This window comes from Nelusetta ayraudi, unplaced genomic scaffold (assembly GCF_046127955.1).
Source record: "Nelusetta ayraudi isolate G7.1 ecotype Tasmania unplaced genomic scaffold, CSIRO-AGI_Nayr_v1 ptg000058l, whole genome shotgun sequence".
NCBI classification, from domain to species: Eukaryota; Metazoa; Chordata; class Actinopteri; order Tetraodontiformes; family Monacanthidae; genus Nelusetta; species Nelusetta ayraudi.
Window position 1 is genome coordinate 2,152,142 of NW_027466108.1, and position 22,859 is coordinate 2,175,000.

At 47.2% G+C, this 22,859-nt stretch overlaps 4 protein-coding genes and 1 long non-coding RNA gene across 9 annotated transcripts in view; 2 read left to right on the forward strand and 3 right to left on the reverse strand.

The window, feature by feature from the left end:
• Nucleotides 1–11,876, forward strand: part of rtkna (rhotekin a) — a 65,899-nt gene extending 54,023 nt beyond the window's left edge. For 4 of the 5 annotated variants that reach the window (XM_076039067.1, XM_076039068.1, XM_076039070.1 and 1 more), the window contains exons 2-11: nt 1,677–1,938; nt 2,837–2,890; nt 4,332–4,449; nt 4,970–5,194; nt 5,534–5,628; nt 6,217–6,323; nt 6,443–6,574; nt 7,580–7,745; nt 7,873–7,977; nt 9,540–11,876. In XM_076039067.1, coding sequence (XP_075895182.1) covers nt 1,677–1,938; nt 2,837–2,890; nt 4,332–4,449; nt 4,970–5,194; nt 5,534–5,628; nt 6,217–6,323; nt 6,443–6,574; nt 7,580–7,745; nt 7,873–7,977; nt 9,540–10,267 — 1,992 coding nt within the window. In that variant the 3' untranslated portion in view covers nt 10,268–11,876. Of the gene's footprint in view, nt 1–1,676; nt 1,939–2,836; nt 2,891–4,331; nt 4,450–4,969; nt 5,195–5,533; nt 5,629–6,216; nt 6,324–6,442; nt 6,575–7,579; nt 7,746–7,872; nt 7,978–8,647; nt 8,745–9,539 lie in introns of all 5 variants that reach the window. The other variant, XM_076039071.1, reaches the window with a different exon arrangement.
• The window catches only part of LOC142896955 (uncharacterized), a 525,186-nt gene that overhangs the window by 340,240 nt on the left and 162,087 nt on the right, over nt 1–22,859 (reverse strand). The window lies entirely within an intron of this gene.
• Nucleotides 12,204–15,413, reverse strand: mblac2 (metallo-beta-lactamase domain containing 2). Its single transcript, XM_076039077.1, has 3 exons — nt 14,828–15,413; nt 13,531–13,745; nt 12,204–12,962 (listed from the first exon to the last, which is right to left on the reverse strand). Exons 1-3 carry the CDS (start codon nt 15,267–15,269, stop codon nt 12,789–12,791), a joined length of 831 nt encoding a protein of 276 aa, XP_075895192.1. The 5' UTR covers nt 15,270–15,413; the 3' UTR covers nt 12,204–12,788.
• On the forward strand, nt 15,563–18,347 carry polr3g (polymerase (RNA) III (DNA directed) polypeptide G). The gene is made up of 8 exons (XM_076039078.1): nt 15,563–15,828; nt 16,017–16,148; nt 16,806–16,935; nt 17,227–17,292; nt 17,544–17,603; nt 17,716–17,774; nt 17,931–18,053; nt 18,144–18,347. The coding sequence occupies exons 2-8, from the start codon at nt 16,038–16,040 to the stop codon at nt 18,231–18,233; spliced, it is 639 nt and encodes a 212-aa protein (XP_075895193.1). The 5' UTR covers nt 15,563–15,828; nt 16,017–16,037; the 3' UTR covers nt 18,234–18,347.
• The window catches only part of lysmd3 (LysM, putative peptidoglycan-binding, domain containing 3), a 6,571-nt gene continuing 2,115 nt past the window's right edge, over nt 18,404–22,859 (reverse strand). The window contains exons 2-3 of the mRNA XM_076039072.1: nt 22,821–22,859; nt 18,404–19,969 (exon numbers count right to left, since the gene is read on the reverse strand). The exon at nt 22,821–22,859 is cut by the window's right edge and continues 238 nt beyond it. Of these exons, the coding sequence (XP_075895187.1) occupies nt 19,259–19,969; nt 22,821–22,859 (750 nt within the window). The 3' untranslated portion in view covers nt 18,404–19,258. The remainder of the gene's footprint in view (nt 19,970–22,820) is intronic.

Genomic DNA, 22,859 nt, shown 5'->3' on the forward strand with positions numbered 1-22,859 from the left:
GTGGACCTTTATTTAAAAAAAAAAAATCTGCATTCAAGTGTGGGCTGAGGCAGGTAGGAGAGCGAGAGAGAGAGAGAGAGAGAAAGGGCGTGGAGGGGAGGAGAGAAAAGCCGACCGAGGACAATGAAGTGGAACGGAAGGAGTGCGAGACGAAGCGGGAGAAAATGAGCGCTGAAAGTATAAAAGCTTAAATCAAGAGAATAAAAAATTCATAAGAAAGAGGCAGAGAGGGGGAGGAAGGAGGGAGGGAGGGAGAGATGGAGGGAGGGAGCAGAAGGTGCATTTATCTGGGGGACAGTGTGAGTGTGATGGATCATTTAGCAAGTGGATGTGCTTGTAATGTATTGCTGGAGAGGGCACTCGTTCGCTCCCAGGGTGCATGTACCGCAGGTAGGGTTGTTCTTTCATTCCCAGCACAGAGCCGGCGCTGCCTCGTGCACCGGCTGAACCAGTGATCCCTTGGCTTTGTCTGCGCAAACACACAAATTGGAAGTCAGCGCCAGGGAGGCACCAAGAGCCAAAGTGAAGCGGCTCTGCCTCGGCCTGCTCGGTGTTTGATTCCTGGATCTGTCGGCGGCCCCTTGGCCCTGGCTCTGTACTGCGTTAAGAGGAACTGAGATTTGTTTAAAGTGGAGGAAGTTTTCCTCCGCGGAGACGGAGACGATTCAGGGGTGACGAACGTTGACTCTGTTTGCTCCCCCACTTTGCAAGCGAGACATATTTCTCAAACACGAAAAGCCGGTTGACATTTAAGTGTTTTTTTTTTATTTTTTTATTTTTTTTACTGTTTTAGACAAAAGCAGGCTGGCTGCAGAGTGTGTGTGTGTGTGTACCTGTGTGCGTTGCACGCACGTGCACTCTAAATGATTTAACATCTCAGTGTCTGCACAGCAGGGGTGCTGACTCCTCTGCAAAGAGGCCAAAAGGCCACGTGTCTGAATCTTGTCCGCGGCACCACTCTCACACACACCATTAAACACACACACACACACACACACACACACACACACACACACACACTTAAGTGCTCTCCCAGACATACCTATTATCCACGAGAAAGTTTACTCCACAAGACGTGCAGTGTCATTCCCTCCCCATCGTCTGCTCTGATTTTAATTGTTGACCTCAGCCGTCCTCAAAAATGTTCTGAAAATGTTGCTTTTCCTTTCTTTCGACCTCCTCCTGAAAGTTTACTCAGGTGGTTTAGTTTTCATTAGGTTTTCCAAGACCAGTTAGCTTCCCTGTCAGAAGAAATGCAGGAAGTGGCTTAGAGCCGAGCTGCAGCTAACGGGGTTAGCATAGCATGCTGTACGCACACTGGGCACAATTTTTAAATTTACATAAAAGGTTTGCTTTCATCAGTGGGGAATATGCTTCTGCTTTGCTCCGATCACCTTGGAAAGAGTTCCAGTGACATCATGATGCGCTACTCATGGCTCACCTCGCGCCAAAAACAAACACTTGAGCTGCCACCAACCTACATTGACACTAATAATCTGATTATTCAAGTGAAGGTCTGTCCAATCATTTTCCTTTGCCTCACCTTTGAACATGGTCTGTTATTTTGGCTTTTTGCCAAAGGAACACATGCAGGTCATTCATCAAACTTAATTGCACGACTTCTGTAGAATCCCCACACTTGCACTCACCCGCGTTCTTCTCTCCTGTCCTTGCAGGACAGCGACATCCAGAAGAAGATCGACCATGAGATCCGGATGCGCGACGGCGCCTGCAAGCTGCTGGCCGCCTGCTCTCAGAAGGACCAGGCGCTGGAGGCGGCCAAGAGTCTGCAGACCTGCAGCACACGCATCATGGCCTACATGTCGGAGCTGCAGAGGATGAAGGAGGCCCAGGTCATGCAGAAGGTCACGCGGAGGTCGTCGGACGCGGGGTCCATGGACGACCGGCTCCCCTGCAAAGGAAAAGTGGCCATTTCAGGCAAGATGAAATGTTTTTGTTGGTTAAACCTGAGGCCAACATCCGGTTTGTCTGTTTGAATGTAAAAAGCAGAGATTAACCCAATCTTGTTTTTTCCTGTCTCACTATATGAATATTTTATTTTTGTTTCTTTATTTCTTTTTAATTAATATAATTTTCCATCTTTTTGCACTATACCATTGCTAATTTCCCCAATGTCAGGTTAATAAAGGCGTTCTATTCTATTCATTTCTCAAAGCTTAGGCACCCCCCCCTTTCCAAAAGCATTAAAAAAAAATCCCAAGGATTTAGTAAATATTACATCAGTCATGTCAGGTTAGTTAACTGCCACATACATAGAGGGCGATTAGAAAGAGGCTCTGATGGAGTCTGTTTAGCTCTAAAATTAATTGAACAGGAGACAATTAACCATAAAGTGTCAAGATCATGAAGTCAAAGAACTGGTTTGTTCTCCGTGTGTGTGTGCGTGTGCGTGTGCGTGTGTGGGACGGTGCGATGAGTGATTACAGAGTCCATCTCTAGTGCAGATAAACGACAGAGCGGAAATCACACCAGGAAGCTTTAAAACCATGCAGTGTAGAGAACCTCCAACCCACACACACACACACACACACACACACACACACACACACACACACACACACACAGGGCACGGCCCTTATTTTGTTTGTTTTCAGAGTTGTAAAATGAGCACCGATGAGACTGTGAGATTGTCTTCATGGCCCGTTCACTGGGGGGCCTCCTGCAGATCTGGCCCTGGGTTGCAGAACGTGCTGTGCATACACCATCAGTGAGCGGCTGAACGCTGGCCAGCGGCTGAAAGCGGCGCGTTGAGGAAGACGCAGCCCAGTCAACCAAGTCACTGATGAACATTTCTGCACGTCTGCTGTCTTCACAGATCTCAGGATCCCCCTCATGTGGAAAGACACCGAGTACTTCAAGAACAAAGGAGGTGAGCGTTTCGACAATGGCTTCCTAATTATTTGTGCCTGTGAGAATTTGTAATGATTTGCCTCTAATGAGAGCAGAGTGAGGCGCTACACGGCTAAGGAGGAAAGATGGCAGGAGGATGTGGTAGGGGTTCGCGTCACCTCTGCTGTGCGGTTGTTGAAATATCCCAGCGATTTGATTTGATTTGATTTGATTTTTATTTGTCTCAAACAAGGACAAGTACAACAGCCAATATGTGCAGCAAAACAAACAAACAAACAAAAATGACAAAGTGCAAGTTCGAGAAGGGGCTGAAAGAAGCAAAGCTTGTCATATTCAGCCCCCCCCCCCCTTGCATGGTTATATAAGCACATACATAATCAATAGATGAATAAAATCAACACATTTCAACAAGATTTCATCTTTAATTTGAAGCAGAGCGCTGCTTGTAAACACACAAAAAGAAATAAAAATCCTTGAAAAAAATTGTAATACAAAATTTGCAGTCCAGTTTTCTTTATAGCTGCCCAAGAGTGATTGCTTGTACTTGTGTTTAAATTAAAGTAAGTTGATGCACATTTTTTTGTGTCCTCATCTAGTTTGTTGCCATCACATTTCCTACAAGGTAATATTAGGATTTCAAATATCAGGAAAGATTTCTAGTCACTGTTTACTCACTGCAGCTTTCATTGAACTGCTCCCAGAGCTGACATGTTCTGGCACTGCCAGATGTTGCTGTGTTTTGCAGGAAGTCATTTTTTTTCTCATTCATGAGAAACAGCCCTGACCCACTGCTCAGACCCACTGCTCAGTCCTGCTCTCTGGGCTCTGGCAGCAAACAGCATCAGCGCACCAGCTCTGTACTAGGTCAATAGAAAACCACCAGAAATCTGTTGCACATTTCAAGTCCTGGCCAAGCCCGCGGTCCCGCTTGAACGTCGCCCTCAACAAAGCCATCATTTAACATTTTAGCCTTTTATTTTTTTCGATTCCTCCTGGTTTCCTTGACGGAGTCAACGCAGGTTAACATCATTAGAACGGCCCCGCAGCGCTTCCTCTCCGGTGGCAACTTGAGCTGAATTAATCTGCGTGACCTGTGCATACAAATGAACTCCGGAGAGGCAGGTAGTCGACTCCTGACAAAGCTTAATGAGGCTGTTAGTCAAGGTCATTAAGCGCAAGAGACACGACCGGAGCCCCTGGAGGCGTCGGAGCAAAGCGCCTCTCCCTTTTTTGCATTTCCGATCATATTTTATTTGTCCGAGCTCTCGCGTAGAATGATCAAGCATGGGCACTTGGTGTGTGTGTGTGTGTGTGTATGTGTGCCTCCTATAAACGGGGGGGGGGGAGACACGCCAGTGGTCCTGCCTCCCTCAGCACTCTCGGCTACAACCTTGACTTTTAATGAGCGTTGCAGAAATAATTACGTTTATTTATTTATTCATTTATTTATTTTCCCGTAGAGCTCCACCGATGCGCGGTGTTCTGCCTGCTGCAGCTGGGGGGGGAAATCTTCGACACGGACATGGTGATCGTGGACCGGACGCTCACCGACGTGTGCTTCGACAACACCATCATATTGTGAGTCTGCTCGATGACCAAACTGAGGCCTTTGCACTTGGAATAGAATAGAATAGAATCAAATAGAATAGAATAGAATAGAATAGAATAGAATAGAATAGAATGCATTTATTGTCACTGGACACGTAAAATGAGATTGAAGCAACTCCAATACCAGTGCAAATAGTGTTAAAAAAGGAAATAGTTTGGGAACATAATGCAAGAATAGAACGGTTGTTTAGTTCTGAGGCTATGTGCAATTTCCAGAAAAAGTAAATATGGAAAGTGTTCAGTCTTGAGGCTTATATATACAATTTATAGAAAGTTAATTATGGCTTTTTATACAGTGGATTAATGTTATATTAGTGGTTACACAGTATCTTCACATGGGTCCAGGGAGTCCAGGAGTTAAACTGAAAAATCTGAAAATTCAGTGCACACCTGAGTTCAGGATATTTATGGCCTTGAAAAAGAATCTAGAAAATCACAGACAAACACTTTGACATAGACGCTGATGTCATGACCGTGTGTCGCTCCACAGTAATGAAGCCGGCCCGGGCTTCGAGCTGCGCGTTGAACTGTACAGCTGCTGCTCCGAGGACGACTACTCGGCAGGGAGCACGCCGAGGAAGCTAGCCAGCAAACTGAGCTCGTCGCTGGGCCGCTCAGCGGGGAAGAAGCTGCGGGCGGCCATGGAGCCTGGACCCTGCAGCCCAGTTAGCAACGGAGGGGCGTCCCCCCTCCTGCTGCCCGTCCCCTCAGTGGCGTAAGTTTGATTTTTTTGTTTTTGTTTTTGTGCATTTCAAAATGCGTTCAACCCTCAGGCTGGAATAAACCTTTGGATGCTTGTCTAAAAATAAGACTCTGGTAAAAGTAAAAACACTGATTCAACCCCTTAACTCAAGTAAAAGTACAGCTTCTGAAAAACTGGACATAAATGGAGTGATTGCAGAAAAGTTTTTTTTTCAGTCTCTTTTTTTTTTTTTTTCTTTAACCTGTACCTTTGAGCATTTTTAGCTACAAAAACACTTCCTGTTTCATAGTGGTGTTTTTGTGGACATGACAGCGACCTTGACGTCACCTGCCTCTTGTGTTCTGCCATCAGGGGCCCCAAGTACCACCTCCTGGCTCACACCATCCTGGCGCTGCCACACATCCAGGACAGCTTCCGCACGCACGACCTCGCCATCTCCGGCAATGGTGAGCGGCAGCCGCCATCAATCCGCCTCTCGGCCATCCATCCATCCATCCATCCATCCATCCATCTCTCGCCTTCCTCCGCCGCTCCGGCCGACTCCCTCCATCCCTCGGCCTCCCCTGCCGCTTCACCCTCCTTGAATTCTAATGACGCTCTCAGCAAAAGTGCGTCGTGCGTCGTCCTTCTTATCTCTCCGTCGTTTTTCCCCTTCCCTCTTTCTTTCCTCCCTCCCGTGTCCTTTGACAGACGGCCATTGTCAAGGTCACTGCAATAAAGGCTGCGCTAGTGAGGTGACTGCTGTGTAAAGTTGTAATGATGGAGGCTAATAAGGGCCCGAGACCTCAGACAGACAGGCCTCCAGTGTTTTACTCACTGGCCCTTCAGCCTGTCGTAAAGTTTCATTGGCTCACTCCCTGACACTCCCTGCAGCTGCCCGTCGCGCACACCCTCTGTGCTGGGGGTCTGGAGCGCCACGATGGAGCTAAACTGAAAAAATGTCCGTCTGTCTGTCTGAGTTGCGGAATGCCCTCTGGAATGTTTCTCATTTTTAACCTGCGCTTATTTCTGCCCGCGTTGTCGTGTTCCCGCAGAGGAGTGCTCCTATTGGCTGCCGCTCTACGGCAGCATGTGCTGCCGCCTGGCAGCTCAGCCCCACTGCATGAACCAGCAGATGATGAGCGGCTGTTTGAAAGTGAAGGTAAGTACACGCAGGCTTTCAACTTTCCCGTCGCTTCCTCCGTGTCTCTCTCTCTCCTTTTTTTTTCTCCCCTCCGTTGCACCGAACGCCACCGCGTCCCTCTCTCTTCCTCTCCGCAGCAGCTGGGCGCCGACCCCCAGAGTTGGACCGAAGTGTTTGCCGTTCTCAAGGGAACAAGTCTTTTCTGCTACCACCGGCAAGAAGACGTGGAGGCCAACGTCGAACCCGCCTTCACCATCGCCGTCAACAAGGTTCGTGAAGGAAGCGTCAGGGGCGGCCTGAGGGTGGCAAAGGGAGGGAGAGTCGGTTTGAAAGTTTTGTTCTATTTCTAGAGGTCGATCCATCCTCGCACAAACTGCGCTTTGTGTTTCCCGAACACGCCTCGGGCGCTCCGAGCCTCGCCGCTAAAGAATTGGGGGCTCGTGGACCGCTGCCAGTTTTCATCTTGTATCAACCGGTAGACCTTGAGCAGAAAAAAAAAATTCAATATAAAAAAGAATACAATTCTCCGAGTAACTGCTATTATTGGTGCCCTCGAAAACCAGGCGATTTCCCCCCTCAGTTGCCCCAGAGGAGCTCGTCGGAGGCAAAGAGCGAAGAGTTCCGCTGCCTCGCTCTCCACTGTTAACGGTGCAAAAGTCCTGCTGGGCTGCAAAAAAAAGGACACGGATGCGGCTTCAAAGATGTTCAACATTCAATCTGTTCAGCAGCTCCACAAGCCAGCCGGCAGTCGCATTTCATCGGTCATTTTCCACAGGCACTGAAAGGAGGAAACTGAAAGCAGGGCTGTTCATCATCCTGCTTCCTGCGTGTGAATGTTGATGCGGCTCCTCATTCCGCCTTAGATCACTCAGCCTCTTCCTGACTGGCCCTGGTGACCCACAGCCAAGTCTCTGTATCATCCTCGCGGTTCCCTTTTTCTGTGCCTCATTACGAGAGCCAGACACGGCGATCGGGGCCATGAACGGGGCAATACTGCCATCTAGCGGTTTGGAAGGGGCACGGACGCAACAACTGCGGAAACTGAGCGTCGGCACCTTTCCGCGGGATCATTTGGAAATGGCTTGGAAGAGGACTAATTCGCGGCTCTATCGGTGACGGGGGGTGGGGGGTTATTTCCAGCGGAGAGCCGCCATAACAATCACTTGTTGCCTCGCGTATGTTTTCGTTCATTCATTCATTAGTAATTAAAAAACCCCGCCGTGACCCAATTAGCGGTGACGTTGTCCTTTCTGTCTCTCTCGTGTGCACGTCAGGAGACCCGGATACGGGCGTCGGAGAAAGACCCCCAGAGCAAAGCGCAGAACATCTGCATCAGCAACCAGTATGGCGGCGAGGAAGTCACGCACACGCTCACCGCAGAGGGCCGCGAGGACACGCACCGCTGGATGGAGGCCTTCTGGCAACACTTCTACGACATGAGTGAGCTCGGCGCACTCGCACACGCACACGCACACGCACACGCACACGCACACGCACACACGCGGCAGCTGTCGGCTCGTTTGTGCGGCAGTAAAATTGACTCCCCCGTCTCCCAACACGACCACAGGCCAGTGGCGGCAGTGTTGCGACGAGCTGATGAAGATCGAGATGCCCTCGCCGAGGAAACCAGCGCCGGTCACGCCGAAGCAGGGCTCCCTCTATCACGAGATGGGTAAAGAATCTTTCAGAGATTTGGTCGAGACTTGAAGAGTTTTTGTCCATTTCAAGATAAAAAAAAAACAAAACAAAACAAAACAGAAACTGGCTATGATAATGCAGAAAAGCAACACGGTGCCTGCGTTGCATGTGACTGACTGCGTGCGCCTTTTTAATATTTGTGGTGCATGTGAGATGCCGTCACAATTAAATTCTTCCTTTCCAATACCTCAAACTCACACTTGCTTCTTATCGCTGTGTAGCTAGAATGGGCCTTATCTCTGAGACGCTGACTCACTCTGTCCTCTCTTTTGTCTGTCCCTCTCTCTCCTTTTCAATTTACTCCGTGTGTGTGTACGTACATGTGTGTGTGTGTGTGTGTGTGTGTCCCGATTCCATCACTCCTTGCCGGTGTCTCCTTTGTCTTTATTTATTCCCCTTCCCTGAAAACCCCTTGTTCTCCATGCGCCATCGGCGGCCGCCGTCCCGTCCCCCATCAAAACCTTTACTGTTCATTTTTAACGATCAAATTATCTTTATCCTTGAATGAGTGCCCCCCCCCACCTCCTTCTTTGTTTTCCCCCCCACATTTACTTCCCCAATAACACTCATCAACTCTTCATATTTTCCATTCCAACCCATCAACCTTCCTCCAATGTTCTCCTAACCCCTCCCCCACCCGGCAGCTCCTCTTGCCGCACCCTCCTGTGAGGGTCTTCTGCTGCAGGATAACGCTGTGTCTGCCGAGATTCGCGCTCTGCTCTCGTCCTATTACAACGACAGGTGAAGTAACAGGCGTTAGGGCAATCTAACTTTACGGTGAAGTGAAGTGTTGGCAGCCGCGAGGACAGAATCTTGTGCGGCGGCACAGTGGGTTTCTAACGAGGGAGATAAACTTTGTGGCGTCAGCGTGACTCTGCTACAGAGCCGCAAGAGCAAAAACACATGTTAAGTAATTAAGATATACAAATACATGACTTTGGAACCAAACAACTGGCATTGCTCACCTAGAAAGCAAATCTATAGCAGTGCTAATTTCAAGATTTCAGGAGTTTTATTGTCACATGCACAGTTAATCTGGAGTCTGGTTACACTACACAATGAAGTTGTGTTCATTCTCCCAAAAAGAAAACAAAATGAAACAGATAAAAACAGGTAGTGGGAAAGATAATAATTAGGATTCACAGCATAGATGCATATTTTAGAAGATGTCCAGTGCAATGTTGTCAAGTTTAGCTGCACAGGAGCTGGAAGGTGCAAGAAGGCATAAAATACAATGAACAATACTAAAAAAAAACTATCACTGTGTGAGAGATGTATTGAGTAGCTGATGGCCTGTGGGTAGAGGCTGATGTTGCCTTTCAGTCCTGGACTTCAGACTCCTGCAGCCACAGCTTTTAATCAGCCAATTGAAAGTAACAGTTAAAACTTTTGAAAAAAAGGATTTCAAGCTAATCCTGCGTTATGACAACAAGTTAGAACAATCGGCTAAAGACGACCTTAAAAGAGAAGATGAAAACCAGTCAACGCGCTCCGTCGCGGCCGGAAACATGACACGTTTCTCCGTGTCGCCCGCAGTTATTGAATCGTCCGACGACCTCAGCAGCACCGTGTCGGACATCCTGGCTCGGAGGATGCGGGAGCTGGAGCTGCGCAGCCAGCTGGGCACCTCCCCCACCTGGATGTCCGTGTTCAGCGAGGGCAACCCCGGCAGCGCCGGCCGCACGCGCCCCTACGCCTCCCGCCTGTCTGCCCACAGCCCCTGCTCCCCCCACCGGCCGCCGCGCAGCCCCCTGAGCTGCGGCAGCGCCCGCCGCTGCCCCCCGTCGTCGGACGCCAGCCTGACCTCGGACAGCGACAGCCACTGCAGCACCAGCCCGTGCTCGCAGCGCCACGGCTGGCCCGAGCCCTCCGCCAACTTCCCCCTCCTGTCCTCGCCGTCGCCTCCTCCCCCCGCCGCCGCCGCCGCCGCCTCCCACCTGAGGCCGCGCACGCTGTCGCTGGACGCCAAGCTGAGCACCCTGCGGGGGAGGGGCTACAGCGGGGGAGGGACCTTCCAGTGCTCCTACCAGCCGCCCGCCGCCCTTCCGACGTCCTCGCTGCTCGGCCCGTCGCCGCGCAGCACGCAGACCACGCTCTCCTGCTCCAGCTCCACCTCCAGCAGCAGCTCCAGCAACAGCGAGGGCAGCCACAGCCCCGAGTCCTCCGAGGGGGCGCCCTTTTCCCGGCCCTCGCCGGCTCGCCGCAGCCTCCGGGTCCTCAGGGCCAGACTGGATCCCCGCAACTGGCTCCAAAGTCAGGTGTGAACCCGACCGGCGCCCCTGCTTTCATTCAAAGTGGCTCAGCGTACGTGAAATAAACTCCAGGCTGCCCCCTGGTGGAGGGCGGATTGTTCCGGCGGGGCAAACTGGAACGGGAAATAACAGTGACAATCACTGCAGGCCACTCTGCACTTTGCTGGGTTGCAACGTAAAAGCTGATCCAGAACAAGATGGGAGGTACTCTGCTTGCTTTGAGAAATAATGCTGCTTCTAAAAAGTGATGCTATTCAGGAGGGTTTAAGACGGACTCTTCGCCTACTGTCAGTCGTCGGACTCCGATTTGAAAACCAGGACTGTTTTATTTCTTCTCTATTAACTGTGCTGTCTACTCAAACAAACTCTAGGCTCATCTCTGTTAATACACTTGCAGTATTTGTGACCTGTCCGAAATTAATACATTGAGATTTGCCGTGTTTATGCAATGCAAGACAGTGAGCCTATGTTAAGACAAATGTGCAGGATGAAAATACATACATACATATATATATATTATTGGAACGTGTGGACGGACAGGAGGTGTCTGTTACCTGTAATGTGACCTATTTCAGTTTACGCACCTAATTCGTCATACAACAGGTCGCCGTGGTTCTCCTGAATCTACTATGCACCATTTGCATGACTTAAAAATGTTGAACTACTTGAGATGGTTTCAGATATGAATCTGGTGAAAGTTCCACGTTATGCAAGAGCTTAAAATAACTGTACTGGGTTTTACTGTGATATTGTCAGGTTAAAAATCTGCACTCTGGTTTCCTCTCTGCACACAACACATAGATCGCCATTACAAACGGGGGCGAAAGAGCCGAACGAAAGTCAGCCAAAGCCTAAGTTTTATTGACATGTCCAAGCCATACCTGCATTAATGTGGGATATTAAGAGCAGCGGTTCCTGGTTAAGAAAATCCAACACTTCGGCCCCTCACCTCAATCCACCAATCAAAATGTAACCCGTGAATGCGGTTGAATTTATGTGGCTACACACTGATATCAGTTTCTAAAAGAAGCAGTGCATTGAAGCTCAGCTGACAGTTTGTTTTCACCACCACCTCTGTTTTAATCCTATTTATTGACATTACATTAACATCCTATTTATTCTTGTTCAAGAGCTCTCCAATCAGTGCAGACAGTTTCTGTCTTTGTTTACTGTGGATTTTACTCTGCTAACAGTCTCCTTCTTTTGGCTCAAAACTCGGGCGACCATTTCTACTAAGCTCTAAACTGTCAAGTGTTTGGAATAACAAGCATTTGTTACTGTAAATTATTATTTTTCTATATATATATATATATATATATGTATATGTATAAGTTAACAAATGAACCTCACTTTGTCTTTTGTTACAGGATGGATTTTGTTATAAATAAAGCTAGATTGATACAGAATTATCATAATATTGACACTTGATGTGCAGATTTTCAAACTTCTAAATGAATAACATTGAATGTTATTATAGCCTGACAGGAACGTTCACATGTTAGCAGGATTTGTGTTCTGCATGTATGCCATCCTTGAGGGCAAATGTAAAAATGAAATGTGGAAATCTCATGTTTAAATAATATAACATTAAATTAGAATAAATGTTTTATCGACTCATCAACCGACTGCGTCTGGGTCTTGGTAAAAAAATCATGCGCAGCTTGTGAAAAATTATAACACTCGGCTTATTCAAACATCCCACCTTATTTAAACTCTACATGGCGGTTTCAGGAACATTTTTCTTCCGTCACGTAGCTTATTGAGTGTGGCAGAGCTTTTCACCAGATTATTAAACAGCAGTTACATTTTGAGCCCACGGCAGATCATGTTCTATTCTGTTCCTCTCCGTCTTTTATTCTCTCGGGCAAATCCGAAAGAAATTCATTTACACTGTGAAATATAAAATATACAAAAGCGGGCGTCTCACTCAGGGAGGAGTCAGGCAGGGGGAAGTACAACAGAGGCTTTATTGTCAGTGTTTGATACGCAAAGTCTTTCATCAATAGTACAAAGCACTGTTACAAACATGGGAGGTAGTCGACTCTGAATCCTCACTGAGCATTTTAGGATGCATAGAGAAATACTATGGCCATAATGACTCTTGTTGCAAATGCTTCGTGGAACCTTGAACTCCCTGCTTTCTGTCTGCAGTGAGGAGTTGCATCATTTTTGTGCTTGTCTAACCTCCCAACCGCTTCAAAGTATATAAAAACATACATAAATTACAATAATAATTACATAAATGATACTCAGTAGTCATCAGTATAGAACAGAACCACACTTATAAATATTTCATATTATATGCTTCATATGATGCTGCTTATTGACTTATGCAACCCAAGAGGGACATTGCAATAGGGTTTTGGCAATTATTATGATATCTTTGTTGGATTACATAAGTAAACAAAGAACATTACATCGAGTTGGGAATAAGTGAGTGGTGCCCATGCTCACTCTATTTTATGCTCCCCGTATATATATATGATATTTCCTCGTGCGTTTGTGCGTCGTCCAGTCCTGTGGTCTGGACTCATTAGCAGACACTGCGTGGATTACATGCCCGCAGCGCCGCCCCCGCCAGGGTGCGCCAGGCGAATGTGGAGAACTTGGCGGGACACGTGCCAGCTCTGCTGATGTACGCGGAAGCGATCCGGTGGAGTCGCTTGGCACCGAATGTGTTGTAGTGCCCTGGGAGGACCTGGTCGACCTGTATGGAAGAGTTTGCCAATCGTCAGACGCTTCACAACAACGTACCTGGATGTGATACAACAGTAGCGGGGCGCTGGATTCACAAAAGCCAACCGAGCTTTATTGAGGTAGTCAAATTTCACCGGAAATGTCTTTATTAACCAAACCACAGTCATCCATGAAGTTAGATTTTTTTTTTTTTTTTTTTTTTCTATTGTTGTGCAGGATTTCAATTCAGCTAAATAATTGGGAGACATAATGTAATCATAGAATATTCTCAAAAGTTCTAAAAGGAAGAAATGAATGAATAAATGGAAGATTAGAAAACAGAATTATTCCAGCACACAACACAGTAGGTGTAAAAAAAAAGTCTATTGTGTGCATGGCTTTAATTGTCCCAACCATAGCTTCACATCATCATCATCATCATCATCATCATCATCATCATCATCAGCTAAACGTAGCTTTCTTTTCAGTTTTTCATTACTACAATAAAATCTCTTCCAATACAAATGGATATGTATCATTCAATTGCCTATAAAAAATGAGTCTGACTAAATGGACCAGTTTGTTTGTACATCTGTTACCTGTTCGCTGTCGACCAGTCCGACCAGACGCTCGCAGCTGCCAATGTAGTCGCTGACGCGACTGTACGGCAGCCAGTCGATCATGGAGCCGTCGTACACCACGTCTCCGCTGAAGAGCAACTTGTTTTCCCTGTCGTGGAGGCTGATGCTGCCACGGGAATGACCGGGCATGTGGAGTACTGTCAGCTGCCTGTCACCCAGGTTAATGACATCGCCTAAGAGGAGAAAAGAACGACAATCTGTGACATGTGTTTAGAAAAGGACAAACTGCAACAAAACAGCCTGAGTTTAGCTCAAACATCCCGTGCACATAACAGATTTGATCCAGACCAGCCATATGACGCACAAGCGTGGCCTGGATAATGAAATGACAAAAAGCAACAAAAAAAAAATGACATAACAGTGAGATATTCCACTGGCACTGCAGCACTGGTTCTGACACAGCACAGCAAGTCAGTGTATTGACAGGCGGTGCAGAAATCAGCCTGAGGAATATTTAATAGGGCCAACCTGAGAAGTGCAACAGAAACAATAGCTGCATGTCCCAGAAAGCTGGATCATCTGCAGCAGACTTCATTCCACCGTGCGCATGGCACAATGCACAATAAAGGGGGGGGTGAGGAGGAGGGGAATAAAACCACTGCATGACAAAACGGTCAGGATTGGTAAATCAGTTCTGAGAGGTCAATACTTTTTGGGATGCCTTCCAAGCTTGGCCCCATCTTTGTATTCTCCATCTTATTTCTAATTGGGACAGAAAGGAACTGAACAGTGTGCCTATCAATCGAAAAACAAACAAACAAAAAAAAAAACAAAGAAAAAAAACAACAACAATGGATGTGTGCACTAGTAGTGATAAGACATTTACACCTGTGTAAGCGCTAGCCAAACACCTCGCAAACGCAGCATCCTCTGCAACACGAGCCCAGTTCTGTGCACTGTGCACCGCCCACCCTGAACGCACGCACCCGCATTCCGCTGCGCTGCAACACGTCACACCCATTCCCCTAATACGCATTCGTCTTGCAAGTCATTTGGCTCTCTGTTAAATTCATTTTTGTCAAGTCGATGCCAGAGGCAGAGAAATGGGTCTTCGGCGTTGCGTAACACGCGCCTCGTTAGAGCGCTGCAAGCCCACCCATGGAAATCGACCAATGGTATCGACCGCGATACTTATCACTGTAAAACCTCACGACCCGACCCGTTTGATCAGAGATGCACCTTTCTGTTAATGAACCGCATGGGCGAGAATCGCCTCTCCCTCCGTGCCTGCCTGCCTGCCTACCTTACTACCCACCTTCCTGCAGGATGTGCGTGGGCTGCACAGCCTTGACTTTGTAGTGTCTGGCCCTCCAGCCCGGACTGGGGGCCACCGTGATCTCCCGGTCGCTGAGCCAGGTGACCGTCTCGAAGTTGTCCCCGTTGGCCAAGGCATCGACCTCGGCGCTGTGGACGCCCACCTGTTGGAACTGATGCAGGCCGCCCGAATGGTCGAAGTGGGCGTGCGTGGCGATGGCCAGCAGCGGGTTCTTCCTCTGCGGGTCCTTGCCGAGCAGCCCCTTGGCGTCGATGTAGTCAGGTAAGCTCCTCAAGCCCAGCCCGGTGTCTATCACCACGTCCTGGTGCGAGCCGCGCAGCAGCCAAATGTTGGCCCGGTTGTCGGACTGGTAGAACCGCTCCTGGATCCAGAAGAGTCCGTCTCCGAGCGACTTGTGAGCATACCAGTCGGCTGCAGACATCCCACTTCATCAACTGTCGCGGTGACCTGCTTGCGGGTGCTGTGCTGTGCTGTACTGTGCTGTGCTGTCAGCTGGGAGCAGCGCTGCTAGCCCTGTTAGCTGGAGCTGATGTGTTTTCATTGGGGGTTGACGTGATGGTGGTTGCCGACACGCCCTTGTCGGAGGACAGGGTGCTCATTGGGCGGAGAGGCGAGTGACGACACGGCGAGCCAAACTGCAATTGGCTGTGGGTTCGTCACATCTTGTCGTACGTCATCAACGGGGTGGGGTCAATTTAAAGGCACATTGACGCATGATTGCGAGTGGGGAGTAAATGCTGCGTTCCACGCCGGTCCGGCACCCGGCGTCAGCTCAGCCGCACAAAACTACGTTGAGATTTTCACAAAGTCTTTGCGATATTAAGGATATTTAGAGCTGAGGTGTAGTTATGACTGAGTTTATAGCGTAAATAGGTGGTGAATTCGAAAAATGAAAACACGGCGTCTTTGTAACGACACGGGACGCTGAGTAGTATTGACATTCAGACTTTTTAGGATAGAGCAAAACATAAACAGGCGTAGTGAGTATTGCAACTTTATCCTTATGGAAGTGTATTGTCATGTCATCCTCGCCGTGGTTAGCTAAAACGTGTGTCGGTCCAAGTTGCGGAGAAGTGCGGCGCAGCGCAGTGATACGTTCACAGGCTGTCTACACGTGGTTTGACATCGTCCTCGTGTGCGTGTGACATGTGGATTGTTTTTGCTGCAGGTTCGCGGAGGGTTTGCAGCCATGGCGGGCAAGGGTCGAGGAGTGGCTGCCTTCACGTTCAATATAGAGGCGCTTGGCATCGGGAGGGGCAGCATGCCAGAAACAAGGGTGGGTCCCAACCCGCTGTTTCCAGTAAGTGATGAGCTCGAGCGCGCTCTCTCTCTCTCTCTCTCTCTCTCTCTCTCTCTCTCTCTCTCTCTAACAAACGCACTTACTCGTCAAGTTATTGAATGACATATCATATTGCAGTACATTTCAAATACCTTGAAATCCACGCTCTAGATTGGGACGCTCTCAAAGTATCAGCATGAAAGTCCATCAGTGCAGTTTCTGCTGTGTATAGCAAAAGTTGGATAAAACAGTGGCCAATTATTAAAGGCCAAGTGTGTAATGTGCAAAAGAACCTGCTGGAATTAACTGAATTAGAAAAAAAAAAAAAATCATATTTAGAGAAAGGAAGTCATCACTCTGAAAATGTTGTGTAGTCAGCAGTCTATTGAACCTGTTCGATCGACTGTGCAAGATTACTTACAGGGTTAGATTTTTGTGTGCATTCAGTTTATTTGTTTTTACCTTGACCCTGATTGTTAAGTGTATATTCAATTTAGTTGTCTTTCTTGGAAACACTCAAATGAATTGATGTGAATTGATACTTATTATTTGTGGTTAAATGCCCAATTGATCATCACATCCCAAAAGATGCAAAATTTGCCTTCCACGTAGTTAAGTTTTGAAAAGAATCAAAATTTAGAATGGTGTAAAGAATTTCCATGGATAACATCTGCCCAGGTCACAGACTTTAAGCCGGTGCCTCTGAAAGCCGGCGAGGACGAGGACTACATGCTAGCCCTGAAACAGGAGATGAGGGGAACCATGCAGCGGCTCCCGCACAACATCAAGTCCCACTCCAAAACAGCAGGTGAGGAGGAGAGTGCACTAGAAACCTGATGTCAATTGACATCGGGAAGGAAGTGGATGCAGCACTTTGGGCCAAAGATATTGAATTAGGACTGTGTGGAGAATTCTGTGCGAGGTCATTAGGTTACCAGTGCAGCCAGCCACAGTTTGTAGCTTTAGGTTCACCTCTGAGGTGAACCCAAATCTGCACAGTTGGGTTATTCAGTCAACAACTAATGAGTATCAGTGCATCACATCACGCAGTCCTCACTGTGCACTAAAGCAGAACTTTCTCTTTTTCACATGGGTTCAGATGTGGAAAAATACACACAGAGATACCTGAAACAAAGAAATATTGATGACATGGAATGGACACCAGGTACGTCAATACCCATATTCAGTACTGACGCTGAAAGGGATGCAAAAATATATCCAGCGGCTTGTTTTGTTAAAGGGCTTAGCCAGAGAGACGTTGATAGAGGGCTAAATATATGGTTTTCAGTTTTCACTTAAAATATGATCACATTATATTGTTCCACTAGAATAGAAAAATGAAGATCTGAAAAACAAAAAACAAATGAAAAAAAAAGGTAGTAGAACAATAATAAAATACTCTTTTCTATATTGAAGACTGGAACCTTTTCCCCAAAGAATTGGCACCACAGAAGAAAAAGACTCGCACGAAGTCAGGTACCTAAGTGAAAAAACAAACTAGGAAATGTATGTATGAAGATTCTGTAATACAGCTCTAACAATTAAAAATAAATAAATAAATAAAACATTAAACATTCATGGCCCACAGGCAAGAAGAAGTCTTCCATATCACAAAAGGACAAAGAGGAAATGCTGACGAAGCTCGAGGTGACCATTTCCTCTGCGATCATTTACTGAGCACGATGAAATAACAGCTTCCTCTTTAGTTGGTTTATTAAACATGCGGCAGGTGATTGTCAGGTTTTTGTTGTCAGACTAAGGTTGCAGTATTTTGACATTGTACTCTTGCTGTCAATATGTCAGGATATGGCAAAGAAGGACGAGGGCAACCCTCAAAAATCAGACGACGAGGCTGAGAAAAAAGCCGGAAGTGGGGACGAGGAGGATGAAATCGAAGAGGAAGGATATGATGAAGAGGACATAGAGGTGAGATTGCGTATGAGAACCTGAAACTGTTATTGCACGAGTGTTGAATGCAAACGTAAGCGGTGACGTTTTCCTTGTTGTCCCCTGCAGGAGAACGACTACATTGAAAACTATTTTGACAACGGAGAGAACTTCGCTGCAGATAGTGATGAAAACATGGACGCCGAAGCAACATACTGAGAGTGTGCAAACTAAAGAGAGCATTAAGGTCGACAATCTTAAAAAAAAAAAATAAGAAGAAGAATCTGTAGATTATGTTCATTTATTAATTATTTATTTTGTATTTACTTTTACTTTGAAGGACACTTTAAGTTTGAGGACCAATGTAAATAAGGAGAGTCAAACCATGGTCGTACTAATAATAATTTATTCAAAATAGATGTAGTTATTTCCCAGCCCAGAGCATATTTCCTCAGTTCGAAAGGCACCTATGTCAACAATGCTTTTGAATGAAGTGAACGCAGTGGTTAAATAAAAGGGCTAAACAGCAAAGTCTTAAAAACTCACTTCAATGCGTGTTGTTGTGACTATACTGTGCATTTCCATGTGCATTTCCATTTCTTTCCCAGCACGCTCTGCATTTTGAAGAGGCCGTTCATCCCCTCAAGTCTTGCATACAGAAAAAAAAAAGAGAACGTTGAAGGAACATAATTTAATTAATAATATCTCCCAATACTGATGGCGTAAGCAAAGGCTAATTCTCAACTGCATTTCAATAAGTTATCTCTGAAACAGAATGGCAGCATTAGACATGATTTTGACACATGGCATAAAGACAGAAAATTAAAACCATGGAAACCCTGCAGACGTCATCTGAAGCGATTATTCAATGGAGGCTTTGGCCCTCCAGCTTAATTACTGAGTAAACGCAGACTGTTAAGTGCAAGTCTGCAGCTGAGGTTTTGCAACTGGCTAAAAATGTAGCCAAGATGGCGCAAAAAAAAGAAAGAAATGGCAGCTCATAATGTTGGTGACACCAACAACTGAAATGTGACGACAACTGATTTATGCAGCTTGCTCGAAAACATGCCCATATGCACGAGTCATCACGTCATCGGCTCCTGGTCCAATATAAAGAGAAACACCGTCTGAGTCCTTTAGATTGCACTGCTGTATTCGTTAAGAAAGGAGAAGAGGAGGAACGTCCACGTCGCTGTACGCGGTCTGAGTTGGTGACGACATTGATGGAAAAATCGTTCCTCCAGTTATGTTTTTTTCAACACGCCGTGCGGCTCGCCCGCCGCGCCGCCCTCGCCGGGACCGGCGGGTCCGTGTCCCTTCGCCGCGTCCTGGGCGCCGTTCCCGAGCGCGGCCTCTGCGCGGACGTCTTTCCCCGCGTGAAGTTCCAAGCCGCCGTGCGGCTTGGCGGGCGGCGTGGGCACAGCGTGGTGGCCGGCGTCCGTTTTGATGAGGACCTCGTAGTACAGGAGGTAAAAGACGGGCGTGACGATGCCGACGACCAGCATGATGGCCACGGCCGTCCACCACCTCATGCCCCAGTCCGCGCCGTAATAAGGGTCCTTTCTCACCAGGGGTTTGTACTCCACCTCCCCGCCCAGCAACTGCTGCTGCTGCTGCTGCTGCTGCTGCTGCGACAAGGAGGACACCACCTCATTGAGGCTGCTCCGCGACGGCCCCGTGGACCTCACCAGCTGCTCGATGTCCTTGTCTTTCTCCAGCAGGAAGCCTTCCACGCTGTCCGAGGAGGACGAGTCCGTGGAGGACTCCAAGGGGAGCGAGGGGACGGCGGAGATCTGGGGCGGGCGCCTGCCGCCCGACGGCGAGCCGGCTTTGGGCGGCCCGGCGCTGTGCGTCTCCGTGAAGATGCTGAAGCGTCTGACGGGGATCTTGACGGAGCGCAAGGCGAAGAAGTCCTGCTCGGTCAGGAGATTGTTGGCGCGCTTTAGATCGGCCACCTGGAGAAAGGCAGAAACAGACAGGCGTACAGTGTGCAAGATGTGTTTATTGTAATAAGAATAATGATATTAAGTTTAAAAGTCAAATGTGAAATTTGTCCTCCACGCTTGAGCCATCATCCCCTGAGGGAGCGGTGCAGGAGTCGCTGCGTCATCTAAACACCCCCCCCCCAGTTCCAACCCTGAATACTGAGTGCCAAGCAGGGAGGCAATGGGTTCCATGTTTACAGTCCTTGGTGTGACCTGGCTGGGGATCGAACCCACACACAACCTACCAGTCTCAGGGCAGACACTCTACCACTGGACCACTGAGCTAGTTTGATTAATAATACCGTTTATTTCCAAGCACCTTTCTGAACACCCAAGGATAAGACAAATGCAATAAAGCAACAGTTAAAAGCTACAATCAGAAAAGAGTAAGTCATAAATAATGAAATGAAAAAGAACAACACAGTTAGACACAGTGGCCTGTTTGAAACAGATGGGTTTTGAGTCTGGATTTAAACATAGGAAGAGAGTCACAAAAGATGAAGATTGAAAAAAACAATACATTTATTTATTTATTTTAATCTCTGCTTGAAATGTTAATGGGTAACCAATGTGAATTAAATCTCCAGGCATGATACCAGGAAACTGGTTAACATCAAACAATACACTCAGCGGCCACTTTATTAAGTACACCTGTTCCAACTGCCTGTTCCCGCAAACGACTAATGAGCTAATCACATGCAATGAAGCGGCCACTGAGTGCGCGTGCGCCAATAAACTACTTGTGGGCGTGTCAACACAAGGAAAAGAAGCGAAAGCTGCACCAGCCTGCGGAAACAATGATGATGGAAGGAATCAACAAAATGGGGGAAATGGAATGACCAGAAAACATTCTTGCTTCCAGCAGCGAACCTTCAACCTGACTCTGCAAGGCACCGGTATCTCCCATCAGCCTTTACACCGTCCTATCAGGATGGTATGTAAGGCTTCATCCAGGTTGACAAACACGAGTGCAGACCGAGCGCTTCTCTTTCCACACTGCATGCCGTGCAACCCTCATTCCAGCCAGTATTTCATGCTGTAAAGGCGATGGCTAAAAAAAGTGGTGGAAAACCTTCAGCATGTGCTGAGCCACACCTTCCTGCCATTCTTCACAGCCCAGCATGAGCTCTCTCACACATGAAGGTCTGTTGGTTTAGTGCCTGACTGCACTATAGAGGACAAAGCTATACATTTAAACGTCTGCCGTGCTCTCAGCCAGCGACGCTCCCCCGTCAGCAGCTAACTGACTCGCGGAGGCGAGGCAAAGGCGTGGCAAAGGCAGCACAATGCTCCAGTATTTCACTGCTGAACGGAAGACGCCGCACCTCATCTTGTCATTGTTTTGGGTGTGAAGAAACGCTCCGTGCGCTGTCCGAGCATTCTGGTTTCTTCTTGTGCAAGAGACAAAGCACCAAGTAAGGGTAAAGTTAAAAAAACCAGCGGTTGACACCGTTGTTGTTATAAACGAGTGAGACCTCAGCAAAACAAGCAGCTCTTCAACTGAGTCAAGTCACCACCAACACCGTGCAGAAGCTGCTCTGATATAATCGATGAGAGATGACACCGCTGTAATTATCTCATTATAGCAGCTTAGCGTCAGTGTTTCCTCCAAATGGGCGACCTTGCTTTACCGAGGAGATTTGCCATCTGTTCTAATGTATGTCGTGTATTTGCGTAACACCCGATGACAAGTGTCTGCCAACATTTAACCACCTCTCCTCCTCTCTCTGCGGCGCCTGCTGTTGACATGGCAAACGGGTAATCATTCACCAGGCCAGCAATTACAGTGCAAGTTGGGAGGCTGATTTGGATAATGCACGGGGAAAGGCAATTTTCTACACTGTATACAGTCACTGTAATCAATTCATTTAAAAAATAAAAAATAAAAACAAACAATTAAATTATGCATCTTAACGGCCTCAGATTTTGCTGTCCAGACCTTGACGAGCTGAGACATGAAAACATTTTGTTTTCGTGAAATGACGCGAAAGAGGCTTTTGTTTATCATTTGTGGAACTCAACGTTAAACGACTACAAAATATATATATTTTTTTATTATTATTATTATTTTTTTTAAATAAATGGAAAAAGCTCCGTTCTGGTTTGTCGTGGACCAAAAGCCAGAGCGTATGAATGTAGGTCTTGAAGAGAGGAATGCGTGGATCTTTGTTCCCTGTCTCTACGACCTTCGTACTGGCCACTAGGGCCATTCTGGTCTGGGACAGTGTTTTTTTTGCCTGCAGATGGCTTTATGGAGCAAGTTTTCATTTTTGCATTTTATAGAATTTTTTTTACAGCTCCTGACCTGCATGCCGATTTCCGCTGATTTCGGAGTTTGTTAAGGGGCTCAAAATGAGGTGGAAAGACGCATAAGAATGGTGTCACTTGTGCGTGTACCCTGTCTGGAAATATTCACGAAAAAAAATAAAAAATGAAGAGGATCTCGCTCATTTACTCCACGATATTTGATCTTCACAGTCTTGCCTATATTATACTAAATTTCCATGCCCCCAACATTTGTTGTTTTTGTGGAGAAGATGTTTAAAATTTGGTTTATTATTTTTTTTGCATCATTTTGCAAATATCTTCAAACAAGCTGAAACTGCGCCTTTGCTGTCGAAGACAGAGACTCGGCCTGAGAGATTTAAATGTAGGTGAGGATCACACACACATGCGTGGGTTTTGGTCCCATATCGCTACTAGGTTCGTACTGTAGGTGGCGCTATGGAGCACCGGGAGCTTTAAACTTTGCATCCCAAAAATGCTTTCACCGGTCCTGACCTGCTTGCCAATAATGTGCACAAAACACAGATGTTCTTACTGGGCAATGGTACTGCAAAGCGATGCTGTTCAGAGTGTC